Consider the following 15,357-nt stretch of genomic DNA (forward strand, 5'->3'; position numbering starts at 1 on the left):
CTGTCCCGACATCAGTGTCTCTGCTGTCCCGACATCAGTGTCTCTGCTGTCCCGACATCAGTGTCTCTGCTGTCCCGACATCAGTGACTCTGCTGTCCCGACATCAGTGACTCTGCTGTCCCGACATCAGTGACTCTGCTGTCCCGACATCAGTGACTCTGCTGTCCCGACAGCAGAGACACTGATGTCGGGACAGCAGAGACACTGCTGTCCTGACATCAGTGTCTCTGCTGTCCTGACATCAGTGACTCTGCTGTCCCGACATCAGTGTCTCTGCTGTCCTGACATCAGTGGGGAGTTCATTCCACCACTGTGGGGCCAGAACAGAGAAAAGCTGTGACCGCGTAAATCGGCCCTTCTACCACTGTCCTGGTGGGCATGATGCATGCAGTCATACCCTTCTACCCTCTTAACCTCTATACTGAGCTGACCTGGGTGCCCTCTAGTGGCCTGGTTCCAGACCAATCTGCCATTGCATTTTTTTTTATTTATTTTTTTGTAGATGAATATAGGGTACAATTGTTCAACTGTTTGTGATGCCATATTACATCATTTAGCTGGGGACCCCCTGGAACCCCGTCAAGATCCCCTGGGGCTCCCCCAGAGCCACTGCCCTGGCGGGTCTATACTTGGTCCCCTCCTTTTTCCCCTCTAAAAAAAAAGAGGGGAAAAAGAGATTCCCCAAATCTCTTAGCCGATCTACAAGCTCTCAACATGTTGCGTTGCAGCGTGTTTGTGAGCTTGTAGGTCAGACCATAACAACACAAAGCCGTTAATACTGAGATGTATACCGTCTACCTATAGGCTAGGTTCCACTGCATGGAGTCTGCATGGTCCAAGCCAACAATCAGAGGCAAAGCCAGGAGGTCAGCTGACTACAGCATGTACTAAACACAGAAACATGACAGTAGTTCAACTCTGATTTGCAAAATGTATATATTATACACAAGGTTATTGTATTTGGTACACATCAGAGCATGTAGATGGTAAATGGTGCATTTATACAGTATAGCGCTTTTATCCAAAGCGCTTTACATTGAGTGTGCCATTAAAGGACAACTTTGTTTTTTTACAACCAAGGTTTATGTTTTAGATTGTAATTAAAGTAAATAAAAGATGAGTGTTAAAAAAATAATAATACTGCTTTCTATAGTTTTAGCAATTTTCGCTATCTTTTTTACAGTGGGCATTCTGTCTGGTGGCTAAATATGTATTTTTTTACACAATAACCCAGTTTTCTTTATTATTATTTACAGTAGCTCTTCTAGCCCCCAATAACTCACATCTGGCCATCAAAGACCACAGGACCTTTTTTATTGTGTAAAAAAGACATATTTAGCCACCGGACAGAATGCTTAAACTATAGAAAGCAGTAAATGAAAAAAAAATAACACTCATCTTTTATTTACTTTAATTACAAGCTAAAATATAAACCTTGATTGTAAAAAAACAAAGTTGTCCTTTAACCCATTCACACACACATTCACACACTGATAGGGTGACCAGATCCAAACAGGGCCAATGAGGGACAGATGAACCCGTTCCACGGGACTTCGCGGGACTCATGCACGCGCGCGCATGAGGACCCCCGTTCGCGCGCGCGATTTTTTTGGGCGGTTCTGGGCGGATTGGGTTCGGTTTTTTTTTAGTTTTTGGTTACTTTATTTCGGTTTTAGGGTTAGGATTCGGGTTAGGTTAGGGTTATGTTATTTAATTCTTATTTATTTTTGCCTGATTTGACCGATTTATTATCAAAAAAATTAAACACAAAAAGTGGGGGGTATGAAATCTTCTCTGTAATAGGAGTATGATAATAATAACTATAATAGAACTACTATGCAAATAAAAACTTTCATCTGATGGATAGGGTTCTGTGCAGACTGCAGTCAATTTAGAAACACTTGGTTGGACCCTACCTGCTCGTAGTGTCACTGTTGGCAGGTCCAATGCTCCTAACATTATCAGAATGGCAGCTGCTAAATCCTCTGATGACCATAACATTCTCCTCTTCAATACCTTCGGTTTACCCCCCAACTTGGAAGCACCAGGAGGAGGTTGTTTGTTTATAATTATTCACAACGTGGTCACTGGTCGCTATCACTTTTTTTTTTTTTTTCTCGGTAGCTTTCACTGTTTTAAAATACTTGCTTAAATATGCACACTTTGCAGCTTTTGCACAGATAGCTCTTGTATCCTCTTAAATGTTGTTGAGCTGCAGATTATTTTCTTTCCGACTTGTATTCCACCAGCAACACGTGATTTAATTCACTGCTCGTTCACAAGAACGCGGCCGGCTCGTCCAAAAAAGCTCGCCCCAAAACACACTCGCCCCGGGTATATCTGGCGGCCTCGGTCGGCGAAAAACTTATGGGCGAGTGTGTTTTGGGGCGAGTGTTTTAGCCTGGACAGACACACACACACACACACACGCACTCGGCCCGGCGCCCCCTGATGACAGGCTCCACTGCTCCGCTGCGAACAGCCAGTTAATTGATAAAATCAAGATTTTAAACACATATTTGAAAACTGGAGCCTATCAATCAAAATGCGGGACAGCGTCTCAATTTGCGGGACGCTTGAAAAGTCACTGAAATGCGGGACTGTCCCGCACAAAACGGGACATATGGTCACCCTACACACTGATGGCGGAGGAAACCATGCAAGGCATCAGGAGCAATCAGGGGTTCAGCGTCTTGCTCAAGGACACTTCAACACTAACTCTGGGGGAGCCCCCCAGCCCGGGATCCAACTGGGAACCTTGCGGTTTTCCAGTTCACTCTACCCGGCCACTCTACCCCTGAGCCACTGCCGCCTATGGAGGAGCATGTGAGCGGAGCGGAGTGAGGAGTGGAGCGACGCGTTTTTGATGTGAGCGCGGAGCTGGTTTATGAAAAGGTTGGAGCGCTACTCAGAGCGAGGACCGCCTGCCGCTTCAAGCCGCCCCGGCGGGGGCCGCGCGCCCAATGTTTGAGCATGCCCGCATGCTCCGCTCACATGCTCTGGTACACATGGTCATGTTTCATCTAAAAAAGTGCATGTCTGATGCACGTGGGTTGGTTTGTACACTGAACCTCCACCCATCATATCAACACACTGTCATACACTGACGTATGGAGGAGGAGGAGGAGGAGATGGAGGAGATGGAGGAAGGGAGGGCTGTCGAGGGACACACAGCGGAGCCGAAGACGAGATAAGAGAGCAACGTTTTATCACGGCGCTCAATCGACCACACGGGTAGCAGGCTGTTTAGGTTCTGTGTGTGCAGTGATGAGCACGGCCACTGGGGAAGCTGTGGTGGGGAAAGTATTCAAATGTTTTACTTAAGTAAAAGTGTCAATGCTGTACTTAAAGTACCAAAAGTAAAAGTACTAAAATGTTTGAAAATAGCAGATCTACAAGCTCACAACGCGCCCTAGGGTGCCACCGCACCCACTGTGATTAACCCTGGGTCAGACCACAGCCCTGGGTCACCTGGGTCAGACCACAGCCCTGGGTCATCTGGGTCATCTGGGTCAGACACACCAAGATTGGGGCAAATGGGTCAGACGGCGCATATATTTTGCCAGAGACAATCAGGCACAGACAGACAAGAGACATTCTGTGAATGTATAGATAGATAGAAGGTATAGATATGGTATGTAAAAAGTTTGAAATGTATAAATATAGATAACAAATCTATAACAAGATTCAATTGAACATCTTTATTATTTGTTATCTTTTATTAGCTTCTCCGCGTCTTCCTTACAGAATGAAGTTAGGACGAAGCAAAAGGTGTGAGGTATGATGTCATCATGATTTATTCTACATTCCACTGGGCTGACAGACAGTGTTCAGTCACTGAGTAGACATGCTGTCATGATGGGGTCGTCATGACGACGGCCACAACGCACTCAACAACAATGTAAACAGACGTCTCTCTCTACAGTAACTGAAACCAGGGCGGGGCCGCATGTCATGATATGTATGACCAAATACCTCCATATCAATATAGAATAATGTGGATATATTATGTAGGATAATATATCTAAACCTTTTAGAAACAAAATGTTTCAATAACGATTTTTCTTTTTTTTTTAAATATGAATGTTATATTATCAATAAAATGTTAGTCTTTTGCCAATCAAAGGTGGAGCAACTCTGCCCTAGATTGATGTGTGCTCAGAGCACCCATGGGTGTATCACCCAGAGCACCCATGGGTGTGTCACCCAGAGCACCCATGGGTGTGTCACCCAGAGCACCCATGGGTGTGTCACCCAGAGCACCCATGGGTGTGTCACTGGTCAATGCAACACACTCACACACCTAACCCTGACACCCCTGTTTCTCTGACAGCTGTGTGTATTACATCATAGTGTGTAGTACTGTGTACTGTGTGTATTACATCATGGTGTGTAGTAGTGTGTCCTGTAAGGACAGCATTATGTAGCCATGTTGCATGGCCCCGTTTTGGCCAAATCCACATCTAAAAATGTTTTCTAAACCCTAACAGTATGTTGCTGTATCAGTGGTGATCCAACTTTTACATGTCAAGGACCCCCACAATGATATGTATTAGGATATGATATACAATGATATGTATTAGGCCATAGAACCCCATCTAAAAATATGTTGTTCCAGCAAATATTGGAGTTAAAAACTGTTCGCTTTAAATATATATATATTCAAAGATTTGCACAAATCTTCAAGTTTTTTCAAAAACATAGCAGATTTACAAGCTTGTAGATCTGCTATTTTTGAATAGCCCAAAGTATGAAATAACGGTTATAGCTATAAAAATCTAAAATGACACGTATGTGTTCCCAGAAACGTACAAACTGACGCTGTGGGAGGAGCCAGCAAGGTGCACCACCTACGTAGACACACTGCAGAGCACCACCTACGTAGACACACTGCAGAGCACCACCTACGTAGACACACTGCAGAGCACCACCTACGTAGACACACTGCAGAGCACCACCTACGTAGACACACTGCAGAGCACCACCTACGTAGACACACTGCAGAGCACCACCTACGTAGACACACTGCAGAGCACCACCTACGTAGACACACTGCAGAGCTTAGCTTACAACACTGTAGAGCTCCAAACTCTCATGCTAGACAGGAGGCTAGTGTGCACTCTCACATTGCATCAGTTTTAACCCATTAAGACCTGAGGCCATTCTTAAAAATGTTTTCTAAATCCTTTCTAAAACTGTTTTTTGAAAAAAAATTAAAAGAAAACATTTTCAAGATTTCTCAAAAATAGCAGATCTACAAGCTCATAGCGTAGATCTGCTATTTTTGAATAGCCAAAGAAATCTAAAGTGACACAGGTGCGTGTGTGACACCAGAAACTGAAAACAAACCACAAAATCAGACCAGGATTTCATCCCAAAGCGTAAGCGATTAGAAACATTACATCATCCAAAATCTCACACACACACACACACACACACACACACACACACACACACACACACACACACACACACACACACACACACACACACACACACACACACACACACACACACACACACACACACACACACACACACACACACACACACACGCAGACAGGAGTCATAACAAGACATGTCATACGGTAAGTATTTAGTTAGAATAACACCACAGAGACAGAGAGACACACCTGTGTTCACACAGCCCTGGGCTGACAGCTCATCTGACCAGGTGAGCTGACACAATGTCCAGAGGAACAACAGACACAAAGCTAGCAGCTCAACACAGTGTCCAGAGGAAGGTATTTTATAACAACAGACACAGAGACAAATACAGAGACTTCATCTTAAATGTCATCATGATTTCAGTGCACAGGGATCTCATTTTAAATGAGCCGGTGTGCTTTTATGAGCGATCCAGTTTAGAGGACCTTGTATTGTGATTTGTACTTCCATGTACTGTTTCCATGTCTTTCTAAATAAAGTATTCAATCAATCAATCAATTCTGTGGGAGGAGCTAAAGTCTCACCTGGACAGTCTTTTTAATTCTGTGGGAGGGGCTAAAGTCTTACCTGGACAGTCTTCTTAATTCTGTGGGAGGGGCCGGGGTATTCGCTGGAGTACAGGTCTGTGAGGAAGAGAGAGTTGATGAGCGTAGACTTCCCCAGGCCAGACTCTCCTACAAGACAAAGACAAAGAGAGAAATGTCAACTCTAACCCTTTAAGACCTGGAACGCATCTGTGTCATTTTTTTTTATTTGAGCAAAAAAGCATTATTTTATACTTTGGCTATTCAAAAATAGCAGATCTACAAGCTCATATCGCGGCACCGAGTGCCGCGCTACGAGCTTGTAGATCTGCTATTTTTGAAAAATCAAGATTTTTTTTTTTGCAAATCTTTGAATATATATTTTTTTAAAGGGGTCCCTGGAACAAAATGTTTTGAGATGGGGGTCCGCGGCCAAATACATATAATTTCGGGGGTCCTTGACATGAAATTGTTTGAGAACCACTGATATTATAGCAACAAACGCTTTTCCAAAAGAACTGTTAGAATTTAGAAGACAATTTTGTAGAATCGGAACCTCAGGCCTTAATGGGTTAATGGTGTAATCAGACCTTCAATCATTTGTAGTCTCCAGGAAAGGGAAGAGAAGGATAGAGAGAGAAGGAAAGAACGAGAAAACAAGAAACTAAATAAACAATATATAGTAATGATATGTAAATGAGGTTAACCGGGAACGCATTCGTGTCATGTCATGTTTTCTTCAGAAATAGATCTTGTAGATCTGCTATTTTTAGTGAACATTTTTGCAAATCTTTGAATATATATATATTTTTTAAAGCGAACATTTGTAACTCAAATCTTTGCTATATCAGTGGTTCTCAAACTTTTCCATGTCAAGGACCCCCAATAATGTATATATATATATATATATATATACATATATATATATATATATATATATATATATATATATATATATATATATATGTATACATATATATATATATATATATACATATATATATATATATATATATATATATATATATATTTGGACTGCGGACCCCCGTCTCAAAATATGTTGTTCCAGGGACCGAGTGTACAAATGGAACCAAATGGACCCTTACGGGTCCATTTGGTTCCATTTGTACACTCTCAGAGTTAAATTGACATAGATTTTACAATATAAATTGCGGTCCAATTGATATAAATGCCATTAAATGGGGGTCCGTAGCCCTAATGCATGTCAAACTGGGGGTCCTTGAAATCAAAATGGTTGAGAATCACTGCTAGAGCTGTGAAAAAGTCTTCTCTTATGGGGGGTCCCTGGCTTATCTTTTCAAATGGGGGTCCGCGGGCTAATAAGTGTCAGTTTGGGGGTCCTTGACATGAAAAAGTTTGAGAACCACTGGTGTGTAGACCCTTTAAAATGACACAGATGTGTTCCCGGTCGGGTTAAAAAACCTTGCAACAGAACAGTAACAGCAGCAGACAGCTGTAGACCTCTGTGCAGAATGAATGAGTCTCTCATTTCAACATCAGCTGTTCACTTCAGTGCATGTTTGTTGTCAAACGCCTTCTTTCATCATCAACATCCAGACAGACAGACAGACAGACAGACAGACAGACAGACAGTAGGGGTGTGCCGATATATTGTCCCGCGATATATCGCGATACGTTTTCGTGACGATATGTATCGTTTTGGGGGGGAAAAAATATTGTTTTTTGTTTTTTTACAATCATAATAATCAGGCATGCAAACAGCCCCGAGGTGAAAAGGGTGACAACATGTTGTTGTTTTTTTCGGGTCAGGTGTCACACTATTGCCCTATTTGGATTCAAAACGGCATGTCTGAATAATGCTTTTTTTCTCCCCCATATATTTTCATAATAAAAAAAAGTGAGTATCGTATCGTATCGAAGTTGTGAGCCCAATATCGTATCGTATCGTTTGGTGAAATTAGTGTATCGGCACAGCCCTAACAGACAGACAGACAGACAGACAGACAGACAGACAGACGGACGTCTGGTCTGTCGGCTCACATTCCAAACAGCTTTTCACCCAGTTTCACATTCTTTACATGTTTTGCATTTAAAACTTTTTTTATGTTATCCACAAAGCAGGAAATCATTCCTTTTCTTTTTTTTACACGTTTTAACACGAGACGGAGGGAGGGACAGAGACAGACAGACAGACAGACAGACAGACAGACAAAAGGGGAGAGAGACAAACAGAGAGAGAGAAAGAGAGAGAGTCAGAGAGAGACAGAAGACAGAGAGAGACAGACAGAGAGAGACAGACAGAGACAGATAGACAGACAGACAGACAGACAAAAGGAGAGAGAGAGAGAGAGAGACAGACAGACAGACAGACAGACAGACAGACAGACAGACAGACAGACAGACAGACAGACAGACAGACAGACAGACAGACGGAGGAAGAGGTTCTCATATTTTTTAACACATTCAATCCTGGAACACATCTGTGTCATTCTAATTTTGAGCTGTAACCATTATTTCATACTTTGGCCGTTCAAAAATAGCAGATCTACAAGCTCATAACGCTATGAGCTTGTAGATCTGCTATTTTGGAAAAATCTTGAACATTTGTGCAAATCTTTGAATACATATATTTTTTTTGAAACAACATTTTTAACTCTTTGCTTCCTGGAACCTCACGAGTCCATTTGGTTCCATTTGTATGCTGTCAAAATTAACACATTCACTGCCATTGATGGATATTTTTTTATTTTTTGGGGGAAAAACGTCCAGAACCCAAGATAACGTGATCCGAAGATGTGCTGCTCCATTCACTGCCTGTTTAACTTATGACTATAAAGTCCTGTATCTCGGCTCCTGTGTTTTACTATGTATTTTTGTCGAGACATGCTATTATTTGTAAGGGTATAATATATCAGTGGATCGATCACACCGGAGATAAATGGTTCTTGAAATAATTGTCACAATGCTTAACCCATTAAGACCTGGAACTGTGTCATTTTAGAATTTGAGCTAAAATACATTATTTTACACTTTGGGCTATTCAAAAATAGCAGATCTACAAGCTCATAGCGCGGCACCGAGTGCCGCGCTATGAGCTTGTATATTTTTGAAAAATCGTGAAAATGTGTGCAAATCTTTGAATTATATATATTTTTAAAGCGGACATTTTTAACTCAAATCTTTGCTTCTGGGGGGGCCCTGGAACAAGATATTTTGATGGGGGTCCGCGGCCAAATACCAATCATTTTGGGGGTCCTTGACATGAAAAAGATTGAGCACCACTGATATAGAAACACAGAAAACTGTTGGGATTTAGGAGACATGTAGAATCGGCTTCAGGTCTCAATGCTTAAAAATGCTGGCAGAAGCTATCCAGCATTAGAAAGCCCTGTCTGGTACTGTCTGAGTTAAGGGAGGTCCGTGAAATGTAAAAGTTCATGGCTAGAGGGGGTTGGACCCGGGCCAGGGGGAACAGTCCCAGTGCTGGGGGGGAACAGTCCCAGTGCTGGGGGGAACAGTCCCAGTGCTGGGAAGGACCAGTCCCAGTGCTGGGGGGAACAGTCCCAGTGCTGGGAAGGACCAGTCACAGTGCTGGGGGGAACAGTCCCAGTGCTGGGAAGGACCAGTCCCAGGTGTTTTGGGGGGAGGGTGTAATCCACCAGTAGGAACACTACAGAGAGAGAGAGAGAGAGTGGATCAGAGCTACAGCTGCTGAACAAAGGCTGCAGTGTCAGAGAACGTGGGCGGAGCACACACTGGCACACGCCCGCCTGGCACCAGGGACCCTGGGCCGCTCCTGACCTTTAAGAAGCAGCGGTCGGCCCCTGCTGGATGCCAACATACTCACTCAGCCCTCTGTGTGTCCCCTCTGTGTGTCCCCTCTCTGTGTCCCCTCTGTGTGTCCCCTCTGTGTGTCCCCTCTGTGTGTCCCCTCTGTGTGTCCCCTGAGTCCCTCTCTGTGTGTCCCTCTGTGTGTCCCCTCTGTGTGTCCCCTCTGTGTGTCCCCTGAGTCCCTCTCTGTGTCCCCTGAGTCCCTCTGTGTGTCCCTCTGTGTGTCCCCTCTGTGTGTCCCCTGAGTCCCTCTCTGTGTCCCCTGAGTCCCTCTGTGTGTCCCCTGAGTCCCTCTCTGTGTCCCCTGAGTCCCTCTGTGTGTCCCTCTGTGTGTCCCCTCTGTGTGTCCCCTGAGTCCCTCTCTGTGTCCCCTGAGTCCCTCTGTGTGTCCCCTGAGTCCCTCTGTGTGTCCCTCTGTGTGTCCCCTGAGTCCCTCTCTGTGTGTCCCCTCTGTGTGTCCCCTGAGTCCCTCTCTGTGTATCCCCTCTGTGTGTCCCCTCTGTGTGTCCCCTGAGTCCCTCTCTGTGTGTCCCCTCTGTGTGTCCCCTGAGTCCCTCTGTGTGTCCCCTGAGTCCCTCTGTGTGTCCCCTGAGTCTAGGAGGGACAAGACTAGAGCCCTGACCTATGACACATTGTGGGGGCCCATGGCCCCTCCCCATTATGGAGAGTCTGCTGATTTGGAAACCTTTGATCGACTGAAGTTTCCATTTCAGAACATTTTAAATACATTTTAAATACATTTAAATACATTTTAAATGCATTTTAAATACATTTTAAATACATTTTAAATACATTTAAATACATTTTAAATGCATTTTAAATACATTTTAAATACATTTAAATACATTTTAAATGCATTTTAAATGCATTTTAAATACATTTTAAATACATTTAAATACATTTTAAATGCATTTTAAATGCATTTTAAATACATTTTAAATACATTTTAAATACATTTTAAATACATTTTAAATGCATTTTAAATACATTTTAAATGCATTTTAAATACATTTTAAATACATTTTAAATACATTTTAAATACATTTTAAATACATTTTAAATGCATTTTAAATGCATTTTAAATACATTTTAAATGCATTTTAAATACATTTTAAATACATTTTAAATACACATAAAACTAAGTGAGCTTTATTTTATGAACAGCTGTTTGAAAACCTTCTCTCCAATAATGACACGATGCCCAGAACAGGGAGAACACATTTAAAGTGCTTACACATCAGACACACATCGGCTGCATGATGGCCAATACTGATGTAAAGTCAAATAACTGTTACACACACACACACACACTCACACTCACACACTCACTCACACTCACACACACACACACACACACACACACACACACACACACACACACACACACACACACACACACACACACAGAGACGCAGTTTCACACACACAGAGAGAGAGTGAGAGCGAGAGAGAGGGAGGCTGTTTCACACACAGAGAGAGAGAGAGGTAGTTTCACACAGAGAGAGAGAGAAAGAGAGAGAGAGAGGTTCTGTGGGTGGTGTTTCACTCTCTGTTGTCTCTCCATGTTCCCGCCTTCACTGACGGGACGCAGAGTGGTGGAGTTCAAAGTCAGACCCGTGTGTGTGTGTGTGTGTGTGTGTGTGTGTGTGTGTGTGTGTGTGTGTGTGTGTGTGTGTGTGTGTGTGTGTGTGTGTGAAACAGCCTCCCTCCCTCTCTCTCTCTCTCTCTCTCACCCTTCAGAGTTCACACATATTTTCCAGAGTCCAGACAGAAGCCACAGTGACCTCAGTAATGTCCTCAGTAATAACAACACAAATGCTTCAGCGGTCACACACAAGTTTCTTGTTATGAAGAAAACAGGCGTGTGCCATCTAAATATTTCTTCACGGCAGAACTCACTCGCTCTCTCACTCGCCCAGGGCTGACTGTTGACAGATACTTTTACTTAAGTAAAGAGTTTGAATACTTTTTCCACCACTGCGGCTCAGTGAAAGTGGGCCACGGTCACTCTGCTGGCCACGGTCACTCTGATGGTCAATATTTGGTAACGATTTACCCATCGGCAGGAAGTGACCCTGTGGTCTGATGGCCACTGCAGTCATAGTGGTCTGAGGCATTGGTTCTCAAAGTGGGGTCTGGGGACCTCTAGGGGTCCTTGAGGGAGTTCCAGGGGGTCCCCAGCTAAATGATAGATTAGGCACCAAATGGACCCTTACAGGTCTGTAACTCTGAGAGTGTACAAATGGAACCAAATGGACCCTTACAGGTCTGTAACTCTGAGAGTGTACAAATGGAACCAAATGGACCCTAACGGGTCCATTTGGTTCCATTTGTACACTCTCAGAGTTAAATTAACATTGATTTTACAATATGAATTGGGGTCCAAGTGATAGAAATGCCATTAAATGGGGGTCCGTAGCCCCTAATGCATGTCAAACTGGGGGGTCCTTGAAATTAAAATGGTTGAGAATCACTGCTAGAGAGCCGTAAAAAAATCTTCTCTTATCTTGTCCCTGGCATATCTTTTCAAAATGGGGGTCCGTGGGCTAATAAGTCTCAATTTGGGGGTCCTTGACATGAAAAAGTTTGAGAACCACTGGTCTAATTGTTTATGGTTTTGTCTCCTTTCACAAAAAAAACACTTATGAATGCGTTCGCGCCGCAGCGCTAGCTGCTAGCGCTAGCTGCTACCTGCTAGCGCTAGCGCTCCCCCCCGCGCGGGGCACAGAATTCACCCTTATATAAATGAGAGTGATTCCACGTTGACAGGCTATCGTTGAGGTGAAATGAATAGCCTCGCTAACGGATATATAGGGCTTTTGTGCCGTGCGCCAGAGTCGTTAAGTTGCTTTTTTAAACCGTCTTCTCGTGTGCCATTTGACGGGAAAGCCCCCAGACATTAACCCATTGAGACCTGGAACTGTGTCATTTTTAGATTTGAGCTAAAAAGCATTATTTTACACTTTGGGCTATTAAAAAATAGCAGATATACAAGCTCATAGCGCGGCACCAAGTGCCGCGCTATGAGCTTGTAGATCTGCTATTTTTTAAAATTCGTGAAAATCAGTGCAAATCTTTGAATATATATATTTTCAAAGCGAACATTTTTAACTCAAATCTTTGCTTCTGGGGGTCCCTGGAACAAAATATTTTGATGGGGGTCGGCGGCCAAATACATATAATTTTGGGGGTCCTTGACATGAAAAAGATTGAACACCACTGATATAGAAACATGCGTTTTTCAGAAAACTGTTGGGATTTAGGAGACATGTAGAATCGGCCTCAGGTCTTAAAGGGTTAAGCGCTGAGCTTGCTCCCAGACATGGCGTACAGGCAGAAGGCGTGGGGGGGGGGGGGGGGGGGATTATTGCCTTTAGGTTACAACGCGGTAAATGTAGAGAATTTCCCCCCCGAGCAGCAGAAAAACGTTTCATTTCACTAGCATGTACAGTGCATTCCTGTTTGCCCCCAGTGCAATCAGGAGTCAAATGAATTAACATGGAGCGGCTCTCTCTCTCTCTCTCTCTCTCTCTCTCTCTCTCTCCCTCATATTTTTTCCTGTACCCCCCCCCCCCTCCCCCAGTCTCTTGTACAGTACAGTATGTATGTATGTATGTATGTATGTATGTATGTATGCAGTGGGAAGTTCCTTTGAATAAAAGCCACACGGTTTACACAGCTGCTGGAAATTTCCTTTAAAGGAAGCGTGCGCTGGCTGGGCTCATCGGCCACCAAACTAGTGGACGTATGTCAGACAGACAGGCAGGCAGACAGGCAGGCAGACAGACAGACAGACAGACAGACAGACAGACAGACAGACAGACAGACAGGCAGACAGACAGACAGACAGACAGACAGACAGACAGACAGACAGACAGACAGACAGACAGGCAGACAGACAGACAGACAGACAGACAGACAGACAGAATCAGACCCAAGACTATACAACTGGTACTCAATGACTCCCTGCTTGGCACTCAGCATGAAGGGTTGTATTTAAGTTCATAAAGTTAACATACTGTAAGTATAACTAAATGCATTTGGAATTAAATAAAAATGTTACTTTTCAGGATTCCAATTCAACAATAGCAACAAAAGAAAAGCCTGCCCGACAGGAGACAGCATAAGCTAGGGGTCTTCAACGTTTTCAGGCCAAGGACCCCCTAGCTGAGAGAGAGAGATGAAGCAGGGACCCCCCCTACTCTATATTGTATAAAATTGTGTTTCAGATTCAACTTTTTTTGTTGACGTTTACTGTTCTTTTTTTCCCTCTACACTAGGGGTGTGCCGATACACTAATTTCACCAAACGATACGATACGATATTTGGCTCACAACTTCGATACCATTTCGATACGATACGATACGCACTTTTTTTATTATGAAAATATATGGAGGAGAAAAAAAGAAAATGCAAACAAATAATTCTGTTTTTGCATTATTCAGACATGCAAACTTGTAGCTTTTCAGCTACAATAGCCGTTTTGAATCCAAATAGTATGACACCTGACCCGAAAAAAAAACATGTTGTCACTCTTTTCACTTCGGGGCCGTTTGCATGCCTGATTATTATGATTGTAAAAAAAAAAAAAAAAAAAAAAAAAAAAAATTCAAAAACGATATTTTTTTTCCCCAAAACGATACATATCGTCGCGAAAACGTATCGCGATATATCGCGGGACGATATATCGGCACACCCCTACTCTACACCTATACCTCTTTCAAGTGGTACAGGTGTAGAGGGAAAGGTTCAAGTGGTTAAGGTAAAAAAATATATATATACCACACAAAGATTTGGCGGACCCCCTGTAGTAACTCTGAGGACCCCCTAGGGGTCCCGGACCCCCTGTTGAAGAGGCATAAGCAATGTGTCCCTCTGGAGTGAGTGTGTAAATATAGTGTCCCTCTGCATCATCAAAGTTGCATCACCCCTGGTGTATATCATGTGACATGTTAGCATCATGTCCGGGGGGGGGGGGGGTACCTGTACATCAAGCCCCCCCCCCCTAGGAACCAGGAGATAGGCTGCTGATCTTAGTGACCTATGGGCCTGAAGGCTACAGGCCATCCTGTGTCTGTGTTGAAGGCTGCAGAGACACAGGCCCGTACAATAGCTCTAGTCTAGGCAAAGGGTCAAAGCTGAAGGGCTGGACGGTTGCTTTTCAACGCTGCATGAGTGGCGTATGCGTCAATTAAGCAATATTACACTCGAGGGTGTGCTTTACCGTCATTATTGGCACGCCAGTGATGCGGTCAGGAACGAGGCGGAGCCGAGTTCCTGACCGCATAAAACTTCATTCTATTGCAGTAAGTTGTAGCATAAACCCAATTTCCATACATTCCAATTTCTGACTTTTTGCCAATTGTCAGATCAATACCATAGTCTAAAAACTTCAGGTTTTTGCCAATTGTAAAATAAAAATGTTTCGCTATTATCCGTTTCCCTGTAAAGAGAAGAGTTTATTTGACTGAGACATTAAATAGTCCCTGTAGCAGCGCTCTGAGGCACCTCTCACCTCTCATCAACACAGCTGATTCCAGTAGGCTATATGCTCCGTCTTACGACCGTGTCA

At 43.5% G+C, this 15,357-nt stretch overlaps 1 protein-coding gene across 1 annotated transcript in view; it reads right to left on the minus strand.

The window, feature by feature from the left end:
- Positions 1–15,357, minus strand: part of LOC311062417 (septin-7-like) — a 65,603-nt gene that overhangs the window by 49,363 nt on the left and 883 nt on the right. The window contains 1 exon segment of the mRNA XM_084081442.1: positions 6,016–6,122. Coding sequence (XP_083937568.1) covers positions 6,016–6,122 — 107 coding nt within the window.

Source organism: Gymnoscopelus microlampas, assembly GCF_963454915.1.
Source record: "Gymnoscopelus microlampas genome assembly, chromosome: 15".
Taxonomy (NCBI): domain Eukaryota; kingdom Metazoa; phylum Chordata; class Actinopteri; order Myctophiformes; family Myctophidae; genus Gymnoscopelus; species Gymnoscopelus microlampas.